This window comes from Pteropus medius, unplaced genomic scaffold, assembly GCF_902729225.1.
Source record: "Pteropus medius unplaced genomic scaffold, Ma_sr-lr_union100, whole genome shotgun sequence".
Classification (NCBI taxonomy): Eukaryota; Metazoa; Chordata; class Mammalia; order Chiroptera; family Pteropodidae; genus Pteropus; species Pteropus medius.
In genome coordinates this window covers 30,406,010-30,425,537 of record NW_024354502.1, presented here as the reverse complement: position 1 = coordinate 30,425,537, position 19,528 = coordinate 30,406,010, and the positions used below count along the sequence as shown (strand labels likewise).

General features: G+C 39.5%; 1 protein-coding gene across 1 annotated transcript; it reads right to left on the bottom strand.

Annotated features, from left to right (window-relative positions):
• Window positions 1–3,787: 3,787 nt before the first annotated feature.
• GINS4 (GINS complex subunit 4) lies at window positions 3,788–17,474 on the bottom strand. The gene is made up of 8 exons (XM_039853538.1): window positions 17,281–17,474; window positions 16,271–16,385; window positions 11,705–11,791; window positions 10,594–10,707; window positions 8,212–8,309; window positions 7,960–8,048; window positions 4,894–4,984; window positions 3,788–4,799 (listed from the first exon to the last, which is right to left on the bottom strand). The coding sequence occupies exons 2-8, from the start codon at window positions 16,364–16,366 to the stop codon at window positions 4,703–4,705; spliced, it is 672 nt and encodes a 223-aa protein (XP_039709472.1). The 5' UTR covers window positions 16,367–16,385; window positions 17,281–17,474; the 3' UTR covers window positions 3,788–4,702.
• Window positions 17,475–19,528: the final 2,054 nt, after the last annotated feature.

Here is a 19,528-nt window from a genome sequence, read left to right as displayed (position 1 = left end):
AAAAGAAAAAATAAACAAATGGAACTATACAGCAAAGGAAACTATTAACAAAATGAAAAGCAATCTACTAAATGGGAGAATATATTTGCCAATGATACCCATGATAAGGGTTTAATACCCAAAATTTATTAAGAACTCATATAACTCAACATCAAAAAAAAAAAATCCAATTAAAAAATGGGCAGAGGACCTGAACAGACATTTCTCCAGAGACATATGAAAAGATGCTCAAAGTCACTAATCATCAGAAAAATGCAAATTACAACCACAATAAGACATTACCTCACACCTGTCAGAATGGCTATCATCAATAAGTCAAAAACAAGTGCTGGCAAGGATGTGGAGAAAAGGGAACCCTTGTGCACTGTTGGTTGGATTACAAATTAGAGCAGCCACTATGGAAAACAGTTTGGAGGGTCCACAAAAAGTTAAAAATAGAACTACCTTAGGACCCAGCAATTCCACTGCTAGGTATTTATCCAAAAAATCCAAAATACTAATTTGAAAGATATATGCACTCCTATATTCACTGTAGCGCTACTGACAATTGCCAAGATATGGAAGCAACCTAAGTTTCCATCAGTGGACAATTGGATAAAGAAAATGTGGCATTTATATACAATGAACTATTACTCGGCCATTAAAAAAAATAATAAAATCTTACCATTTGTGGCAACATTGATGGACCTAGAGGGTATTATGCTAAGGGAAGTAAGACAGAGAAAGAAAATACCATATGATCACTAATATGTGAAATCTTAAGAACGAAATAAACAAAACAGACTCATAGATAACAGAGAACAAACTGATGGTTGCCAGATGGGAATGGGGTTGGGGTGCTGGGCAAAAACGTTAAAGGCATTTATTTATAAGTACAAACTGGTAGTTACAAAATAATCACGGGGATGTGAAGTACAGCATAGGGAATATAGTCAATAATATTGTAATAACTATGTATAGTGCCAGGTGGGTACTAATCAGGGGAGATTACTCTGTAAATTATCTAAATGTCTAAGCACTATGCCGTATACCTGAAACTAATATAAAATACATGTCAACTGTAATTGAAAAAAATTTTAAATTATTCAGGTTATAATTATTTTAAAAATGTATCCTTTTTATTTGCTTAAGGCACAAGCAGCATCTCAAGAAAACAGAGCAGTTAAGAGACAAAAATAATGCTTCAATCAGAAGTCAAGTGGAACTCAGAATTAAAGATCTAGAGCTTGAACTCTCCAAATGGAAACTTCTCAAGGAGATTCTAATAAGCTAAAATTGGAAAAATATAAGCAACTCTACCTAGAGGAATTAAAAGTTAGAAAATCACTGGCAAATAAACTAAACAAGGCTAATGAAAGGCTAGCAGAGACCAGTATCAAACTTCTTGTGAAGAGCAGAACAGATCTTTACCCAGCACCCTTATTATGAGGTGGATCCTTGGAGATTCATCCAACTAAGATGAATTCAAAGAGATCCACATTTAGATACATTATAATCACACTTCCAAAAGCCAGACAGAGAATCTTGAAAGAGAAAATGAGAAAAGAATCATTACATACAAAGGATCCTCAAAAAGTGAGAATGTAAAATGATACAGTTGTTGTGGAAAACAATATGGTGGTTCCTGAAAAAATTAAAAATAGAATTACCAAATGATCCAGCAATTCCACTTCTGGGGATAGATTTAAAAGAACTGAAAACAGTCTTGAAGAGACAGTTGTGCACCATGTGTATGGTAGCATTATTCACAATAGCCAAAATGCGGATGCAAACCAAGTTTCCATCAATGGATGAATGGATACACAAAATGTGGCATATACATACAATGGAATATTATTGAGCTTTAAAAAGGAAATTCTGACACATGCTACAATATGAATGAACCCTGAAGGCATTGTGCTAAGGGAAATAAACTAGTCACAAAAAGAGAAATATTGTATGATTCCAATTATATGAGGTATTTGGAGTAGTCAAAATCATAAAGACAGAAAGTAGAAGGGTGGTTTCCAGGGGATGGGGGCAGAGGGAATGGAGAATTGTTTAATAGGTAAAGTTTCAGATTTACAAGATGAAAAGAGTTATGGGGATGGATAGTGGTTGCATAACTGTCAATGTATTTAATACCATTGAATTGTACACTTAAACATGGTTAAGATGGCCATTGTTATGTCACATGTATTTTACCACGACACAAAAAAAAAAAGGAAAAGAAATTCCTGAAGAATTCCAAATGTTTGGAATGTTTAGCCTCCCATGATAAATTAAAGAACATCTTATGAAGAATTGGTAACACACTTGCTTAACAACTGACTCTGAAAGCTTTGTGTACATAACAGAAGAAAGTCAATGCATACAAAGATGGCACTAAAGCCTCATTGCCTGTTTTAGTGAGCACAAAGTAAACCTTGGCAGGCATCTTGGTGCAAAGTCACAGCTGATACATGATTGCTACAGTGGGGAAAACCACTTGCAAGCATTTCTCAGGAATAGCCATTTGCTGGTGACAAGCTTATGATAAACTATGATGCAATTATTTGAAGAAAATGTTCTGTCATGCTTCCAGTATTGTTTTTAACAATAAAGCAAAATACCACAAACTAAAAAAGTTAAAGTCAACATCACACTAAGTCATATTATTTCCCTTTCTACTTGGTTTTGAAATTCAACTTCCCCTTTATGTTAAAAACACGTATTTAAATCAGTCTTCCTTTGAAGAGGTGACTAGCAAATGGAACAATTTACTCTGTGGCTTTAGTAGAGACCTTAAACTCCTCCAGGTGGCCTCGCATGCACAGGACAGAAGCTGGTGACAGGAAGATATAAGAGCCCTGCCACACAAAATGTGGTCCCTGGGTCAGCAGCAACTGCACAGCCGAGGATCTCCTGACTCCTGGACCCCACCCCAGAACTCTTGAATCAGAATCTACATCTGAACAAGATCTCCAGGCAATTGGTGTGCATATTAAGGCTTAGGAAGCACTTATAATAGTGTAACATGATAGCCCATGTCCCTCTACTGGCTGCTTAGTACAACAATGAAAGCAATGGTGAGTGAGCATGACGCTTGTGACTAGGAGAAAGAAGACTTAGGTTCTAGTCTCAGACTTATCACTGAACATCCACTTTGTTTCCCACCTATTTCATACTACCAGACCTGCCTACTTCTCAGGACTGCTGTGAGGACCGAAAGGGATGCTTCCTAACAAAGCCATAAGTGAGCTGGGCCCGGCCTGTCAGACCTTATTCTGCACCATTTTCCATGTTGCACATTGCATTCTAGCCACACTGACAGCAGGCAGAGCTTGTTTCTACTGCAGGGCTTTGTGCGAGCTGCCTTTTCTGCATGGAATGCTCTTCCTTTAAGTTCTGTGTCTGGCTCCTTCTGATTATTCAGATCTCAGCCTAATACTGTGAGATTCATTGTACTCAGTGAGAACCTCTCAGACTACCCAATCTAGTTACTCTCCAGTGAGTCACCTTGTGTGAATTCTCTTCATGGCACTTATCAGCATGTGAGCAGGGACAGTTACTATATTATCCTAGGCTGGAGCTTCAGTGCCTTGAACTGTCTCTGTCACTGAATGCTCAGTACACATCTGTTAAATGAATAGCTAAAGAAGGTAAAAACACTCTGGAAAAAATAAGGTACTATATGAAATATAAAATGCGTATAACCTTCCTTGCTTTTACCTAGTGATTTCTCCTAGAAATGACAGCAATGTTACAGCGATTACTCTAAGAGCCTATATCATGTAAATGAAAATCTCCTTTTCATTAAATAAGAAAAGACTGGAACAAAGGCTGTTTTTTATTATGTTTCAAAGAAAGACGATTCATTCATTGTTCGCATCCCTCCTTCATATATCATGGTGATAGTCTCCATTCACATTAGTTTAATTTCATCCATTTTCCTTGAGAAATGTGAAGAGCTTAAAAAAGAAAAGCTGCCACTAAGGTCATAATATAAGATATTAATGTTGCTCTGCTAACAGAGCCTTGGCCAAGGATGGCCAGATGGTCTGCAGGCTGGCTTGGCGAAGCTGCCTGAGACACAGGGAGGCTGCAGGTCAGCAGCAGGGAGAACATACTGCATTAGACTACAAACTGAGAACTGTCCGACGTTTCTTTTTCCACAAAACCAAAACTTAATAATGGATATTGGTTTGGTTGTGACTCTTAGTTAAGAATGACAGAAACTGGTCTTAAATTCCACGTTAGAGGTTCCAAAAAGTCAGTTTACACAATTTTAGTGACATATCAGAAGACGACCACAGTTGTTTTCTTTAATCTATTTACACTCTTCCTACTAGGAAGGTTAAATGGATTCTCCTACCAGTATCAGGTCAGGGCTAACTATGGTCTCCTAATAGTGATGCCTTTTTAGAAACTATCTTTGCCTCATTTTCCTTAGTCAAAAACATACCACGAAGGGAAAAGGTGCACAAAGTGAGAGTCTCCATGAACTTGCCCAGTGTGCAGAATCAACAGAGCAATGGCCCCCTCTGCTGATTCTGGCTAAAATGGCAAAAAAGTTCAGATATGCAGCAAGTCAGGGATCCTGCCATGAGCACCTCTCTCAGTGCCCAAGTGATCCACAGCACTGTTGAGAAAAGTCTGTCTTTAGGCACAAAGTGATATGAGGAGTGTATAAATATTTTCTCTAACGTTCCATGTCTTCGTTCTTGCTTATTTATTTTTGGTTTTAAATTAGCTGTACTGCTCCAGAAGCAACCAGGGGTGCAATGGTTTTATATCGGATCAAGTGCTGTGAGCCTTCCTCTAAGTCAATCACATAGTCCCTGAAAAGGAAGAAGAAAACATATCTGCAGAGCTTAGCTGGTGCTCTATCCAGAGGAATTATTTCTCACTGTCAAAGACACATACGTCACTCACCTCTGTTCGTCTGTTTCTGGTTCTACCATTATGTTTTCTTGTCGTTCTTTCACTCTTAGAAACACATATGAATCTAGATCCGGTTTGGGAACTGCCAGAAAAACAATAATATAATCAGAAAATGCTCAGTTAATGAGATCGATATGGGAAAGGTCACTATAATTAATGATACTGAGTATTGAGGGACCTGATGTAAAAGCATTTTGGGAGTAGGGTGATTTGAGGAGAGATCTGGCTCCTCCTAGAAACAGCATGCTTCCTACCCAAGGTTTCACACAGCAACCACTCTTTCAACAAATGATGGGTATTTCAGACATGCGGGGAATTCTGCTACACACTGTGGAGGATACAAACAGAACACATGGTCTCTGGTAACAACGGCATTTGACAAAGCCTTACCTGAGCGGCACATTCATTCAATTATGTGGGGAGAAAGAAGTCGATGTAAGCTTTAAAGAAAAGGGTAGGACTTAAAGAGAAAAGAGTGAACCTGGGAGGTAATGGCAAAGGCCACATAAAATATGCATGACATTTTGGGAGGACAGAGTATATAAATCTGGTTAAATATTTTTATATAAAGGAGTAGGAGAAGAAAGTACAGTAAGTTCTCACTTAATGTTGTTGATAAATGCTGCGATTTTAAGTGAAATGGTGTATAACTAAACCAATTTTAACATACGCTAATTGATGTAAACAAGAGTTAAGGTCCTTTGGCAGCTCATCAATGTTATAATGAAAAAATGCTGAACAAAACCATGTTATTCAAGGACCTGCTGTATTAGAAAGATTGGATCCTATGGTAATAGTCTTGAGTGTTGGACTAAGGAAAACAGGTTTTACCTGTAAGTCCCTCACTCATCAGCCCCAGATTAAATAGCTACTGCCATCCCTCCTCTTCTACCACCGGCCAACACTTCAAGTGAGTGCTCTAAGCTGGGCTGCTCCTCGATAGCTCTTCACTTCCTGGCGCTCCACTTGTACCTGGAGGACTCTATCAACTGCAGGGTCCAAAGAACCTACTGGATAACTCTCAGTTCTAAGAGCCCAGCTCAGATTTCATTTTGCCCTTGATTCCCTCATCTGTAGGAGCGGGTTCTGGATAACTGGTTCCGAAGGTCTAAGGAGGGTCCCTAGGTTGCTCCAGGGTTTTGAGCCTCTCAAAGAGACTCTAACTTCAGGGTCAGTTGACTCCACTGGGCAGGTACTGATCCCAGGAAACTCAGCTTAGATTTCAACATGCCTCCCCGACCCTGCCATTGGGTCTACAGGGCTGCAGAGGTCAGAAGGGTATTCACACATTTGGACTAAGCAAGACTCAGATTTCTCCAGGGCGGGCTCATCTTCCCCTCCTCAAAACATTCCTCCCCCAGCAGCTTCCAATTCCAGGAGCCTGGATCTAGTCCTTGAAAGGGATCCAGGACAAGAGATATGTGAGTGTTTTAGGAGGTATCCACCAATGTTTAGGAACTCTGGAACAATGGCTTAGATCTAGTTTCAGGAATTTGGATGCATGCCCATCAGTGGTTCTGTGAGTGCTTTAATCAACTGGATGCAATAGCAGTGGACAATGATTAGGCATATGGTCCTTGCTCCGCTCCTAAGATACAGACGAAACTGGCAGAACTGGACATGGATTGGGCCTTCTGTTTCCATCAGGAAGGTTCACCAAGATGACTAATTCAGAGTTCCACAAATCTGGTATGGGTCTGGCTTGCTCCTGGTGTTATAGGCTTCACTGTGTCCTACCCCCCGTCCCCTAGATTCATATGCTGAAGCCCTAACTCCTACTATTTCAGAATGTATTTGGAAACAGGACCTTTACAAAGGTAACTAAGTTAAAATGAGGTTATTAAGGTAGGGGTTAATCTAATCTGACTGGTGTCCTTATAAGAAAAGATACTGAGGGGCTTGTGTGCAGAGGGACGACCATGTGAAAAGGCAGCAAGAGAGTAGCCATCTGCAAGCCAAGGAGAGGCCCTGGAGGAAACCAACCCTGCCAGCACCTTGATCACAGACTTCTGTCCTCCAGATCTGTGGAAAAACAAATGTCTGTCGTTTGAGCCCCCTAGCATATAGTAGTTTGTTAGGGCAGCCTGAGCTGACTAAGACCCCTGGTGAACCATGCCTCCGCCATCCTGTTCTAGTTCTTCCACCTGTCACATGGGTCACAGTGTAGACACTAGCACAGGCTGTGGGAAAAAATGAACTCTCAGGGTTCAGTTGTACTTTAACTTGTGACTTCAGCACACTAAGCTTAGCTTGTGAACAAGGTGGATTCCAGTCCCTGGAGCATTGTTGGAATTGGTCTGGCAATTCTGCCTGATAAGGTCCTGCTTAGATATGGCAAGCTATGAAAGATTGAGGCATATGGACTTTAACTTACATGCTAGGGGTCCCAAGTTAGTGGATCCAAGGTTAGGAGTTACTACCATAACTCTTCTCTCCTCTCAGCTCAGCAGAATTATAAGGGGACTCTGGGAGGAGGGTGAGAGGTAGAAGGACTGGCCATGCTTCTCTTCTCTTACCCGCCTTCTCTTTCAACCCCAAATACTCTCAGTCCTGCTCCCCCTTTTCCATAATGAGAGAAACGTCTCACAACAAAAAGGTGAGGAGCCATTATTATTTGTTACGAGGAATCACTGAAGGTTTCCATAGCCTCCTATTCAAGTCCTTCTTGGTAGCTAGATAGTCCCTGCTCAGTCTGGAATCTGTGAAGAAAAGACTGCTGGCTCCTTGAGCGCAGAGACTAGCGAGAGGAGCCTGGCACTGTGCAGATGCCCCGTAGATAGCAGCTGAAAGAATGAACGACTGAATACAGGAATAAGTCTAATATACAATGGCAGTCACAAGAATTTCAGCCAGACCTGAAGAATCCATGGCTATCTTTGTACCTGCTTTCAATAATTTTTTGTTTTTAATTCCTCTCTTTTCCTTTCTGCTTATCTACATGCTTATATTTCCATGTTTGAGAGGAAACGAGTAAAGAAAAAGATCTTTTCTAAATCATCTGAAGAATGTTGGATGTAAACTACAGCCCTTTGGGATGTTTAAAAAAAGAATGCTTACCTGATCTCAAGAGGTCCACCTTCTGTAAATTAGGAGGCATATGCCTTAAGGCAACATTCTTTAGATAGGTCTCTGTGTTAGCCATGTACCTGAAATATCCAAATTCAAATCACTGTAACAACATGGCTGGTAGGGGCCATCAGGATTATCACACAGACAACACTGGCTCTGAGACCGGCTTCATGAACCACCAAAGCTCATGCTCCTGAGCCAGGGAATGGAAGGCAGTTCCCACACTTACTGCTTACTCACTCTTTGGCAAAGGCAAACTCTTCTGGAGAAAGGCTAGAAGGCTCCCCCTCATGGCGTGTTTTCTCCTTTTCAAGGATATGAGGGAAAAACTTCTCTATCTGTGAGGATATATAAAAATCACAATGAAATCATCTGTCAAGATTCAAATGTCAAACATAATAGTTTTCTGAAAACTATTGAGGTTGAGGTTAATATAGCAATTGACTTCAAAAATGGCAAGTCTTCGTGGTCAAGACTATTTTTAATAATAACCTTCTTCAAGAAGGCAAGTTTCAAAGAATTCAGGGGAAGGATAAGGGCTCTAAAAAGGAAGTCAGTTTAAAAAGGATGAGGCATTCATAAAAAATAATCTAAAAATACAATTGTAAATGATATTTAAGAGGAAGAGAAGGGACTATTATTTAATACATTTATGTAACTGTACAGAGTGCTTTTCTATGAGATGAAACATAAAAAAGCTGAAAAGATGCACACAGAATACAGAAGCAGACAGAATAGTGACATTTAATTATATGAATGTAACTAGCAAAGATAAAGTCCACAATGAGATGAGGCTTAGAGAAATGCTAAGAATTATCAGGGGGGAAAAAAGCGACAAAAAGGCACGTGGTCAAGTACCTGGAAGGGATCGCTCTGTTGTTTGAAGCCAAGGGCTACGGTTATCTCTGTCAAGGAAATGCTCCTTGTAAGCAGGGAAATGACAATAGTAAGAAGGAACTGAAGGCCAAGATAAAGGAACACTCAACTATTTAAAGGAGTTTGTCTTCTGGCTTGGATCAATAATGTTCCAGATAAATTAAATTAAATTAACATTTGTATGGAGTTTAAGTGTATGAAGCACTTTCTCCCGCTATATGTAAATTGCTGCTACTACTACTACTACTATATCATTTAGTGTACTAAAAATATATGTAGTTTCATAATCTCAGAAAAATTAGCTAAAAAGAGGTGTGAAAGATTAGGGATAGGCAAATTTCCCAATTTTCAAAAATATACAAAGTGGGAAATTCTATACAGATTAGTATTCTTAACACTGAATAGTGTTAAGATAATTTAAAAGATGGTTTGTGAACTCAAAGAAAAGTAAATGGTTAATATGAAGAGAATTTACCCAAACAACAACAAAAAAGTGTGTGGCCTAATAGTCGAGGGTGGGTTGAAAGGCATATTGTTTGTTTCAATACAATATGTTTTCCAAAATATTGATAGTGTCTTTATAACACCTTTGTGGTCAAACCGTAAACCTGGAGTTGGGTGATAATATAGACTGGGTGACTCATAAACAGTTGAAAAAAGAATACTGATTTGATGGACAGATGTCAATCCGTAGGGAAGTTTCTGGTAGAATATTCAATTTTTGGCCTAGTCTTATTAACAAGTCAGATAAGACTTTTGATGATGACATACTTGTCAAACTTGCTGATGACATAAAGTGTTAGGAGATAGCTAATATGTTAGATGACAAGATCAGGAGCCAGAGACCAGGGAAACAGCTCAGTTTAATAAAATGAAGTTTAAGAGGGGTAAGTATCAGGTCCTACACATAGGGGCTAAAACCCAGCCATATATATACAGGATGGTGAGAGGATGGGGTAATGGTAACTTAAATACTTCAGATAAAGTTAGATTAACAGTGAGGGCAGAATGAGTTAGTGTGAGGTCTCTGTCAGATACACTAATGTGATACTAGGTGGCATTACTACTATTTTAATATCTAGAATAAGAGAGGTGATTGTCCTGTTATTCACAAACATGACCAGACCACAACTGGAATATTGTACTGGGTTGAGGTGGTATAATTAAAGAAGGATACTGATAAACCAGAATCTTTGTAGGGAGGAGACCAGGAGAGTAAATGGAAATAAATGGTTGAAATGTTTAGCTGAGAGGACTTCAATGAGATTCATGAGCTGTCTTCAGATATTCAGATATGAGAATTCACATAGAAGATTATATTTGTTTTGTAATAACTAAGGGGACAAGTGGAGTCAAATGAGAGGAAACTTCAAGGAAGTAAGAACTTTCTGGGGTTAAAAGAGATATCATACAAAATAAGAATGCTTGCAATTTCATTTTTATAAGTTAGATAGATGGCCACAGAGCTACAGCTGAATGTCAAGTCAGCACTGCCATGCTATAACTCCAGGGGGCACCATTCAAGTAGCAAATAAATAGACAAAAAATGTGTTCCCAGAGGTGTGCAACACACGTTCCATCTATGCTTCTCCAGAACAATCTCTCGCCCTCCTTACTCTTTAGCTACCCTGATACTGGGCCTTAGTAGCATCTTCAGGCCCTGGACCCTCCCAGGCCCCAGCCCAGTTTCTCCCCAAGACGCTCGTATTATATTACAGACTGCACTGCCTTAATGCCATGTCAAACCTTCATGAGCCGACACCGCAAGTAGCTGCTCAGGACATAGCGGATCCTCTCCATCTCCATTCGATGGATACTGACCTTCAGGTCCCCCTTCTTTGCTCTCCTGAGATTTTCTTCCTATTAAAAGAGAAAATGAAGTTTATAAAAAGCATGATATTCAAAGACTAAGAACCTTTTTTTGCGTAATCTGTACATAGCCAAAAAAGACCATCATCACTGGCAATTCTCAGGACGCAAACACTACATTTACGTCAAAGGAGAACAAAATACTCATTATATGAGTTCTCGTTTTCCTTTAATTTCATAATTACACAAATATATGACTACAGTCTCATTATAAAAAGTTCAAACAAAACTCATTTATAGGCATACCTCAAATATGTTGCGGGTTTTGTTCCAGACCACCACAAGTAAGAGAATAGTAACCTTTTTGGTGGTGGAGGGTCTTGCCTTCAATTTCTAAAAAAAACGCAACATCTGTGAAGCACAATAAATTAAAGCGTAATAAAAGGAAGTATGCCTGTACTTTTAGAAAATGACCATTTAAACAGAATCTGAATATGATTGGTCAGAAGGGCCTAGAAGAACTCCAACCCAATTATAAAGGAGATAATACAGCAGACAGAAATGTCTAAAGGGTTTAAAAAGTAGTATTAAATCACCAGTTGAGAAACTGTCAAATATCAATGTTTTAAAGCTACTCTGAGGCTGATAATGACTAAGACCCAGCTCATCTAAGACAGGGCCCCAAAACTCAAATGTCTATAGGGGCCAAGCAGGTAAGATACATGAGAAAGGTGGGTAGTTAGGGACTGTAGGGAACTGGAAAGTACATTGAAAGGGGATGCCCTTTACCCTGCTCTGGTCAGCTGTTATCATGTAAAAATATGGAGCTGGTGATGACAGGTTTTTAGACTGTTTATCGGAAGTGATATTCCGATATCACAGGAAATCTCATGCTTTATCAATGTGGATAACTAATTCAATACTAAAAAGAAACAAAACGAAACTAGACTGGGCCAAATGAAACATGTTTGCTATCAGACCTCTCACTATACTGATAAACCCCTATAATGTTCTCTTCCTTGGTAACCTTGGGATAAGCAACCCTTACCATGTGATCTAGCTGTTCCATCACACACTCTACAATTTCAGGCTTGCTTTCCAGCAGGTCAGGGGCAAACTTTTCATTCATCCAGGCCTAAAAATATGTATATATATATATCACTCACAATGGAGGAAAATAACCGTATAAGTCCGTACATACCCCATGAAAATTACAGCTGTTTCAGTCAAAGAAAACTGTCTACCAGTTGGAAATACAAGTTATATTTAATAGTGGCTTTTCTATTTCTTTTAGTAGTAAAGCTGTGTTTACAAACATATTTGACGAACATTATAAAAAAATCACTGTTCACTTCAAAAATATGTCAGTTATGATACCTGTTGCTGAGAGTAACACCATCTAGTATTGAAACAGTACTTTTTACCAAGTAGCATTAACACATTTCTACTTGTTCACCTGCTATTTCCCACCAGGGGATACCAGCATCTTTCAATTTTGAGAGTCGAAGTAACACTACATCAATCTATACATCTCTTCATTCCTGAAGCTCAGAGTACTTTACAAATATTTTCATTCATCATTGTAACATTTGAGGGAAAATGGATATAGTTATCCTCATTGCATTGATGAAAAAACATATTAAATTATTTGCTAACTGCCCTAGAATATAAAAGATCACAATAGAAGTGGATATTTATCTATTAAACAGTTTTGAAATAAGAGGTTAAATTCCTAATATATGACTCAGGCCCAAATGCTTGGTACATTTCAGAAACTATCAAGATTTAGAAAATTGAAATATCTACACGTGACTGAGGAAAACTACACTTATCTTTCAGTTATAGGAAATTTAGTTTTAACATAGCTCAGAATTACATGCCAGTCAGGCTCAATTTATTCTTTTTGATGTCCTTGAGTCTCTGCTTCTCCAATTATCACCATCAACAAGCCACATTATTAAATACTGTGTACTTCTACTTGAATTTTTTCAAGTGCTCAAGCTTCTGTACTAGTGTTACAGAAGTTAACCAGAAAGACAACCTGTATTTTCAAGTAGCATAAGTGAGAAAAGATGAAATTCTCATAGAGAACTTATAAAGTTTTTCTTTTTAACTTATTTTATTAAATATTAATAGGTACAAAAATATTTATAAAATACATATTAACATGAAGAACAGTGATATTAATGCCTGTGTATATTTAACTTCATTAACAAATATCATCATTAGTTTAAAAGTCCCTGTGTTCTTCTCTCCTCAGATGTAATCATTAGCTTGAATTTAGTGTTTAATTTTCTGTACAGTTTCAGTACATTTGTTTGTGTCTCTATACAGTGCTTCCTAATCTTTTAATGACAGGGCATTCAAAGAAAATGATAGTGTTTATTTAGTACATTGGGATAAAATAGAGTAGATTTTGGCGGAGGGAAATCTCATTTATATTATGAAACTATGATACAATATAAAACATTAGGGGAAAATTTATATTAATATAAAACTTTCAAATAAAATCTTTTCAAAATTTTTAGTGAGAAACTTGCTTGTATTTAAATCCATGGTCTTTTTTAGATAATCAGGTTCCATGTTTGAAATGGCTACATCTGGGTCCTGATCAAAATTTTTAATGATAATCTGTTGATCACATTATGGGCTAAACTGTGCCCTCCCCTCCTATCCCCAATTCATAAGTTGAAGTTCGAATTCCTAGTACCTCAGAATGTGACTGTATTTGGAGACAGGGTTTTTAAAAAGGAGATTAAGTTAAAATGAGATCATTAGGTGGGCCCTAATCCAATATGACTGGTGTCATTTTAAGAGGAAATCTGAATGCAGACACACAGAGGGAAGACCATGTGAAGACATAGGGAGAAGACGTTCATCTACAAGCCCAAAAAAAGCCTAGGAAGAAACCAAACTGTGTCAGTACCTTGATTTCAGACTTCTAGCCTCCAGAGTTGAGAAAATAAATTTGTTCTTTAAGCCACTCAGTCTGATATGTAGCCTTAGCAAACTAATATAATCATTAAAATGAGAAACTTTGCACTGTAGGTAATAACTTTTAAATCATTTTTCATAAGCATTGAAGACTATCCTATATGTGCTTTTGGAGCTGTGTTCCATCTTTGAAATGGAACACAGTGGACCTTGGCAGGTCCTCCTTAGGTAATCAATGCCATGCAGCCTGAGTCTGTGTCCTGCTGCAGTAGCTGTCCAGGTGGCAGACCAACTCCTTGGCTGCATTGCAAGAGAGCATTAGGCCCGAGATGTAACTCATGGTCACCCACTGCCAAGCTGAGGCTGTGCTGTCAGACCCTACTATCCTTAGACTGCCTTCCTGATGTCACCCACAAGAGGCAATCAGCCTGGATGCTCTGGTTGCCCCAGATGGTGGAGGGTAAAATGAATCACGGAGGCATATGCAGCACACCAGTGTGTGCCATATCACCCAAGCTGGCAAGCTCTGCCTTAAATAATAGTTTTACAAGTGTTTGAACTTTACATAAATGATTTTCCAACAACTTAATTTTTGTTGTTCTGTGTTACGTTCTTGAGAGTTAGTTATCCATGCTGTTTCAGGAGTTATCTTCTACTCATTTTATTGCTGTTTGTTTTTCCTATTGTATGTATATGCCATAATTTTTTACATAGTCTATTGTGGAAGGATATCTGGGTATTTGCAGTTTTTAACTACCGCAAGCAATGCTGTGAATATTCTGTGCATGTCTTCTGGAGTACATGTGCACATTTTCTCTAGGGTATGTACCAGGAAGTAGAATGATTGAGCCACAAGATATGTGTGCCTTTAACTTGACCAGATAATAACAAATTATTTTCCAAAATGACTGTACCAATTTACACGGCCACTACAGTATACAGGTGTCCAAACTGTTCTACATTCTTGCCAATACTTTATAATGTTCACCTTTTTCGTTTCCGCCAATCTGATGGGTACGAAGTGATATCTCATTTGGATTTAAATTTTCATTTTCCTGATTACTAAAAAGGTTGAACATCTGTTTGATATGATTCTTGGCCATCCTGGTTTCCACTTCTGGGAGAAGCCTATTAAGACTTCATTTTTCTACTGGTCTGTTTGTGAAGTTTATTTGTGTATTATGGATACTACATAACTTTTGTCAGTTACATAGTTTGCGAATATTTTCTCCCAGTTTTGTGGCATGTCTTTTCACTCTCATGAAGGTGTAAAAAGAGTTCTTAATTTTAATGTAGTTGAATGTATCAGTTTGGTCCTTTATGCTTTGTGGTTTTTTAAACTTCCATTTAATGAATCCCTTTCTAATAAAAGCAGGGGCTCTTAAACTGGGGCCCCCAGACTACTAGGTAGGCAGGTTTCAGGGTAAATTATATGAAAAATTCTGCATGGGTGGTATTATTATTTGCTGAAGAAGGGCCAGAGTTTTCACCAGATTTTCAAAAAAGTCTGTGATATAAAAACAAATTAAGAATCACTGTTATATAGTAAGGATTATCATATAAGTATAATTTTAAAATTATGTTCCCTTGATTTTGTTACTCAAGATGGCATGTATGGTAGGAAAGAATGAAGAACACTAACGTAATTACTGTGAGAAAGTTCTGGAATGGGGCAGTTAAAAGGAGAAGAATAAGGCAGCAGGTGTACTGGATTAAGAGCATGTGTTTTGGAGTCAGAGACCTGGTTTATATCCTGGCTCTGCTGTCATTGTGCGACCATAGGCAAATTACTTTACATCTTTAAGCTCCAGTTTCCTCAACTGTAAAATAGAGATAACAATAATATCTACCTCGCTGTGTTGTTGTAAGGATTATTACTACTCACAGCTAACATTCAGTGTTTATCAGGAGTCAGACAATATGCTAAGTGCTTTATAGATATTATCTCATTTAATCTACTCAAAAACTTTGTGAGGTAGCCACTATTATTAACTCCATTTTGCAGTCAAGGAAATATTTGAGACAAGCTATATAACCTGCCTAAGGTCACATAATAGACTAGCGGCATGAAGGGATTTAAATACAGATAGTCTGAATTCCTATCTATCAGAGCTTCACGAGATAGTAATTATAAATAAAATAGTTACTGGCACATAGGAAATGCTCAAATCATAGCTATTATGACTAAAAAGAGAGATAGCCTAGAAATAATTTTAGATAAGGATTGAAAACATAGAGAACAGCTGACAGAAGTACATGGGAGAAAAAGGAATAAGACGTTTTCTCCTAAAAAAGATGTTTCAGCCCTTTCTTGCTAACCCAAGTATTCTACAGGGAAACAGAGATGTTTAAGAGACTAAGGTATAAAACTTCCACGTTTCCACACAACACCTCCGTAGTCCCTGAAAATATCAAGTAGCAAATCCTTGCTCTGTGAACTGTTCTATTAAATGTACTCAAAGCTGTCCCTGCCTGGCCCCATTTGAGGGCTTTGTGTTTAAGATGAGGTTTCTAACAGAGGCTGTCCCTGCTACTTCCTATTTCTGTGTAGATGGTAAGATCCACTCCCTCTTCTCATGAAATAAGCCTTGAATCTCATTTCTTCATTTCCTGATTCCTGACATTTGCACAGTTCGACTAAATAAAAAGACTAAGATTGGATTCTATTTGAGATGCTTACCTGCTCCAGCCTTTCAATGAGCTCTGCAGGAGTTAGGACCACTTCCTCACTACCCCCATCGGAGTCGTGTCCCATGAGATCCAGTTCCTCTGTCATCTTCTCTGAAATTAGGAGCCTATTGAGAATAAAAGAATCCATATCCTTCAATGTGTTTTCCATTTCTTGGCAAGAATAGGGAACCAAGTGTCTGCATCTGCAACTGGGTTGTAGAGGCTCACTGGCAGTGGCTAGAGAATTCACAGGCTTGATTCTTTTTTTAAAATTAAGTTTATTGGGTTAACATTGGTTAATACAATTATATAATTTTCAGTTGTACATTATAATTTGACATTTATATATTCTATTGTGTGATTACCACCCAAAGTCCAGTTTCTTTCAGTTACCATATATCCGATCCCCTTTACCTACTTCACCCTCCCCTAGCCCCTTATATTTGAGGCTTGATTTTTCAATTCTTTGCCTCTTCCTTGAACCCTGAGATCAGGTATCAATTAATCAAAGAGCTCACCCCTTACGTTTCCACGTACACCTTAAATTGAGCACCTATCACACCACCATGTAATAATTATTTGTCTTCCGGATTGAAGTCCTCTCCTCGGGGCCTTTGTTCACTTCAGTTCAAATATGAATCACTCATCTGCTCTGTGCCTGCCACTTCTAAGTACCTGTAACATAATTACCTGTGTAGTCCCTGAGCATAGCACAGTGCTTAACTCATAGCAGGCACTTAAAATTGTTTGGAAAACTAATCGATGCCTAATTTCGTAGAATCGCAAGACTCAGCAACATCAGACCAGTCAGTGATCCCTAAGGCGTAAGAAGGAAGATTCCCGGAGCCTCAAGAAAACTGAGAACATATTCCTCTCGCTTCTCTCCTCTCTTGTGCCACGAGCAGAGTAGCTGTTCCCTCCCTAACACACACACACACACACACACACACGCGCTAATACCGCACGCGCGCGCACACACACACACACACACACACACAGAGGCCCCACTCGGATGCTCACCTGGGCACGTGGGAGGCAGGGAGGCACTGCGAGGTAGCAGACGGTTAGGACAGGAAGCTCGTGGGGAAGCAGCTCCCGCTCTCCCAACGAGAACCTGAGAGCGTAACAAATCTTCTAGGCCTCTCGGGGACTTAACCGACCCTCCACTTCTCAGCTCCCGCGCTCCTCTTAGAAGCGTTCCGCCTAAGCATAACGTCACTGCGCACGGGCAACGCTGACCAATTACGATCCGGCGCCCCACCCCCGCTCTAAGGGGCGGGGACTCGCGTCACTGCGGCTTGTTTTCCCAGTGGGTCCGGTTTAGCCCCGCCCACCTCGACCCGCTACTCTTGTGTGCGGTTCCGGCGAACACTGCCCGGGGACCGTCGGGAGGGGGCGCCTCGTTACCATGCCTGAGAGGACGCGGCGGTGTCTGCCTCCTGGCCACCCGAGCATAAACTCTTGAGTATCCCCTGGCCAGTAGGGGGGGCCCACAGAAAAATGGACCCTGTTAAAATCAGGCCACTTCGTCTCTTGGGTCATCTTCTCCAGCCTTCTGGTCCCTTTATCTTTGCCAGGGCTTCAGCTGTGGCCACTACTTCCAGATCTAAAAACCTTTAGGCTGGTGGTTCTTAAAGCCTAGGATCGGACCACCAGCAACAGAGTCGGCTGAGAATTCGTGAGAAATGCAGATTTTCAGGCCCACCAAGACCTGCTGAATCAAAAACTCTGGGAGTGGTTCAACAGACTCTTCAGGTGAGTCTGAAAGAGGTGAGGTTGGAGAACCACTGCTTTCAGCAATGCTTCCATCTCAGCCGCTTGTCTTTCTAGGTTATTATGACATTTACTGCTTGTGCCTTCAATCTTTAATATAGGGCAAAAATATATACTATATATTTCTGTGTGTATGATGTCAGTTTTTCTCTTCTTAATCGCTGATGCTTTTCTTCCTGCTCTGCTTTCTGTGCAAAGTGTCACTTCTGGCTCCCCTAGAAATGTGTTTTTCCTATCAGTCTGAAGCCTTTTCTTTGTGGTGTTTCCTATGCCGTATTGATTGATTAGAAGAAAATGCCTGGCTAATTGACAGGTCGATGGTACCTGCCTGACTGCAATCATGTTTTAAAAATAATTACAGTAGAATATACTGAGTGAGAGAGTAGGCATATTTACAGAGGGCTATTGTAGCTGGTGGACTTCAAAGAGGGATTCCAAAAGGAAGAAACCTGTGAGCTGTGTCCTACAGAATGAGTTTCGTTAATGACAAATGGTCTTTTCAAGGTCTATTTCAACTCTGTGTTTCAGCGTTTTGGTAATCCAGTGGTTGTTAGTTGTGGCAGATATCTTTTCCAAAGATAGCTGCTCTGATGTAGACCTCATCTCAGTGCTCTTACAATACAGGAAGACCTTTGTAACTGCCTCCACCAAGGGAATGTGGCAGAAGTGGTGCGTTTGAGTTCCAGAGCTAAGTCATAGAAGGTGGTACAGTTTCTATCTTACTCTCTTTCTTGAGCCACGTCCATGGGAGCAATGAGCTGATATGTGACAAGTTTGGCTAATCTGCAGCTGCCATGCCGAAGAGTCCATGTAGAGACAGAGAGTGATGTCCAAGGAGCCCCAGCAGCCCCAGATGTTCTGTCCTCCAAGTGTCTGAGTTGAATGAGCCTTCAGATGATTCTAGCTCTCAGACTTTAAGCAGTCAACCAGCTGTCCCGACAGAACTCTGCCCAGATTGCAGATTTGTGAGCACAATATTCTTGTTTTAAGCCCCTAAGATTGGGGATGGTTTATTATGCAGCATTAAGTGACTGGAACATTAGTATGTGAGCACAGTTTGTTCTTCTATAATTCTCATTACTACGTAGCTTTTCAATGGTCTTTATTAATATTCTTTATGTATTGTAGATTTGAGTCCAAGCACCAATAACTTCTCCACACAAGTACTAATCACTTAGTTCTCTTACTCAGAGACTTTCTCCGGTGCCAGCTTCCTTCTCCAATTTCCCACTACAACTCTTTTAGGAAGGTGGAGGCCAGCTACTGCTTCCTAACTTAACAGAGGTGTGACCTTACACAAGTCACTTCTCTGGGCTTTGGTTGCACTGTCTGTTAAGTGAGAATAGTATGTGTGTTCCTACAGGGAAAAGGGGTAGATCAAAAATTCTGTTGGTGGGAGGTCCCCTTTTCACTTCTAAGATCATTGATTCAAACTAACACTCATCAGATAAAACCACTTTACAATAAAATGAGTTGGTAGAGAAAGGTTTCTGCT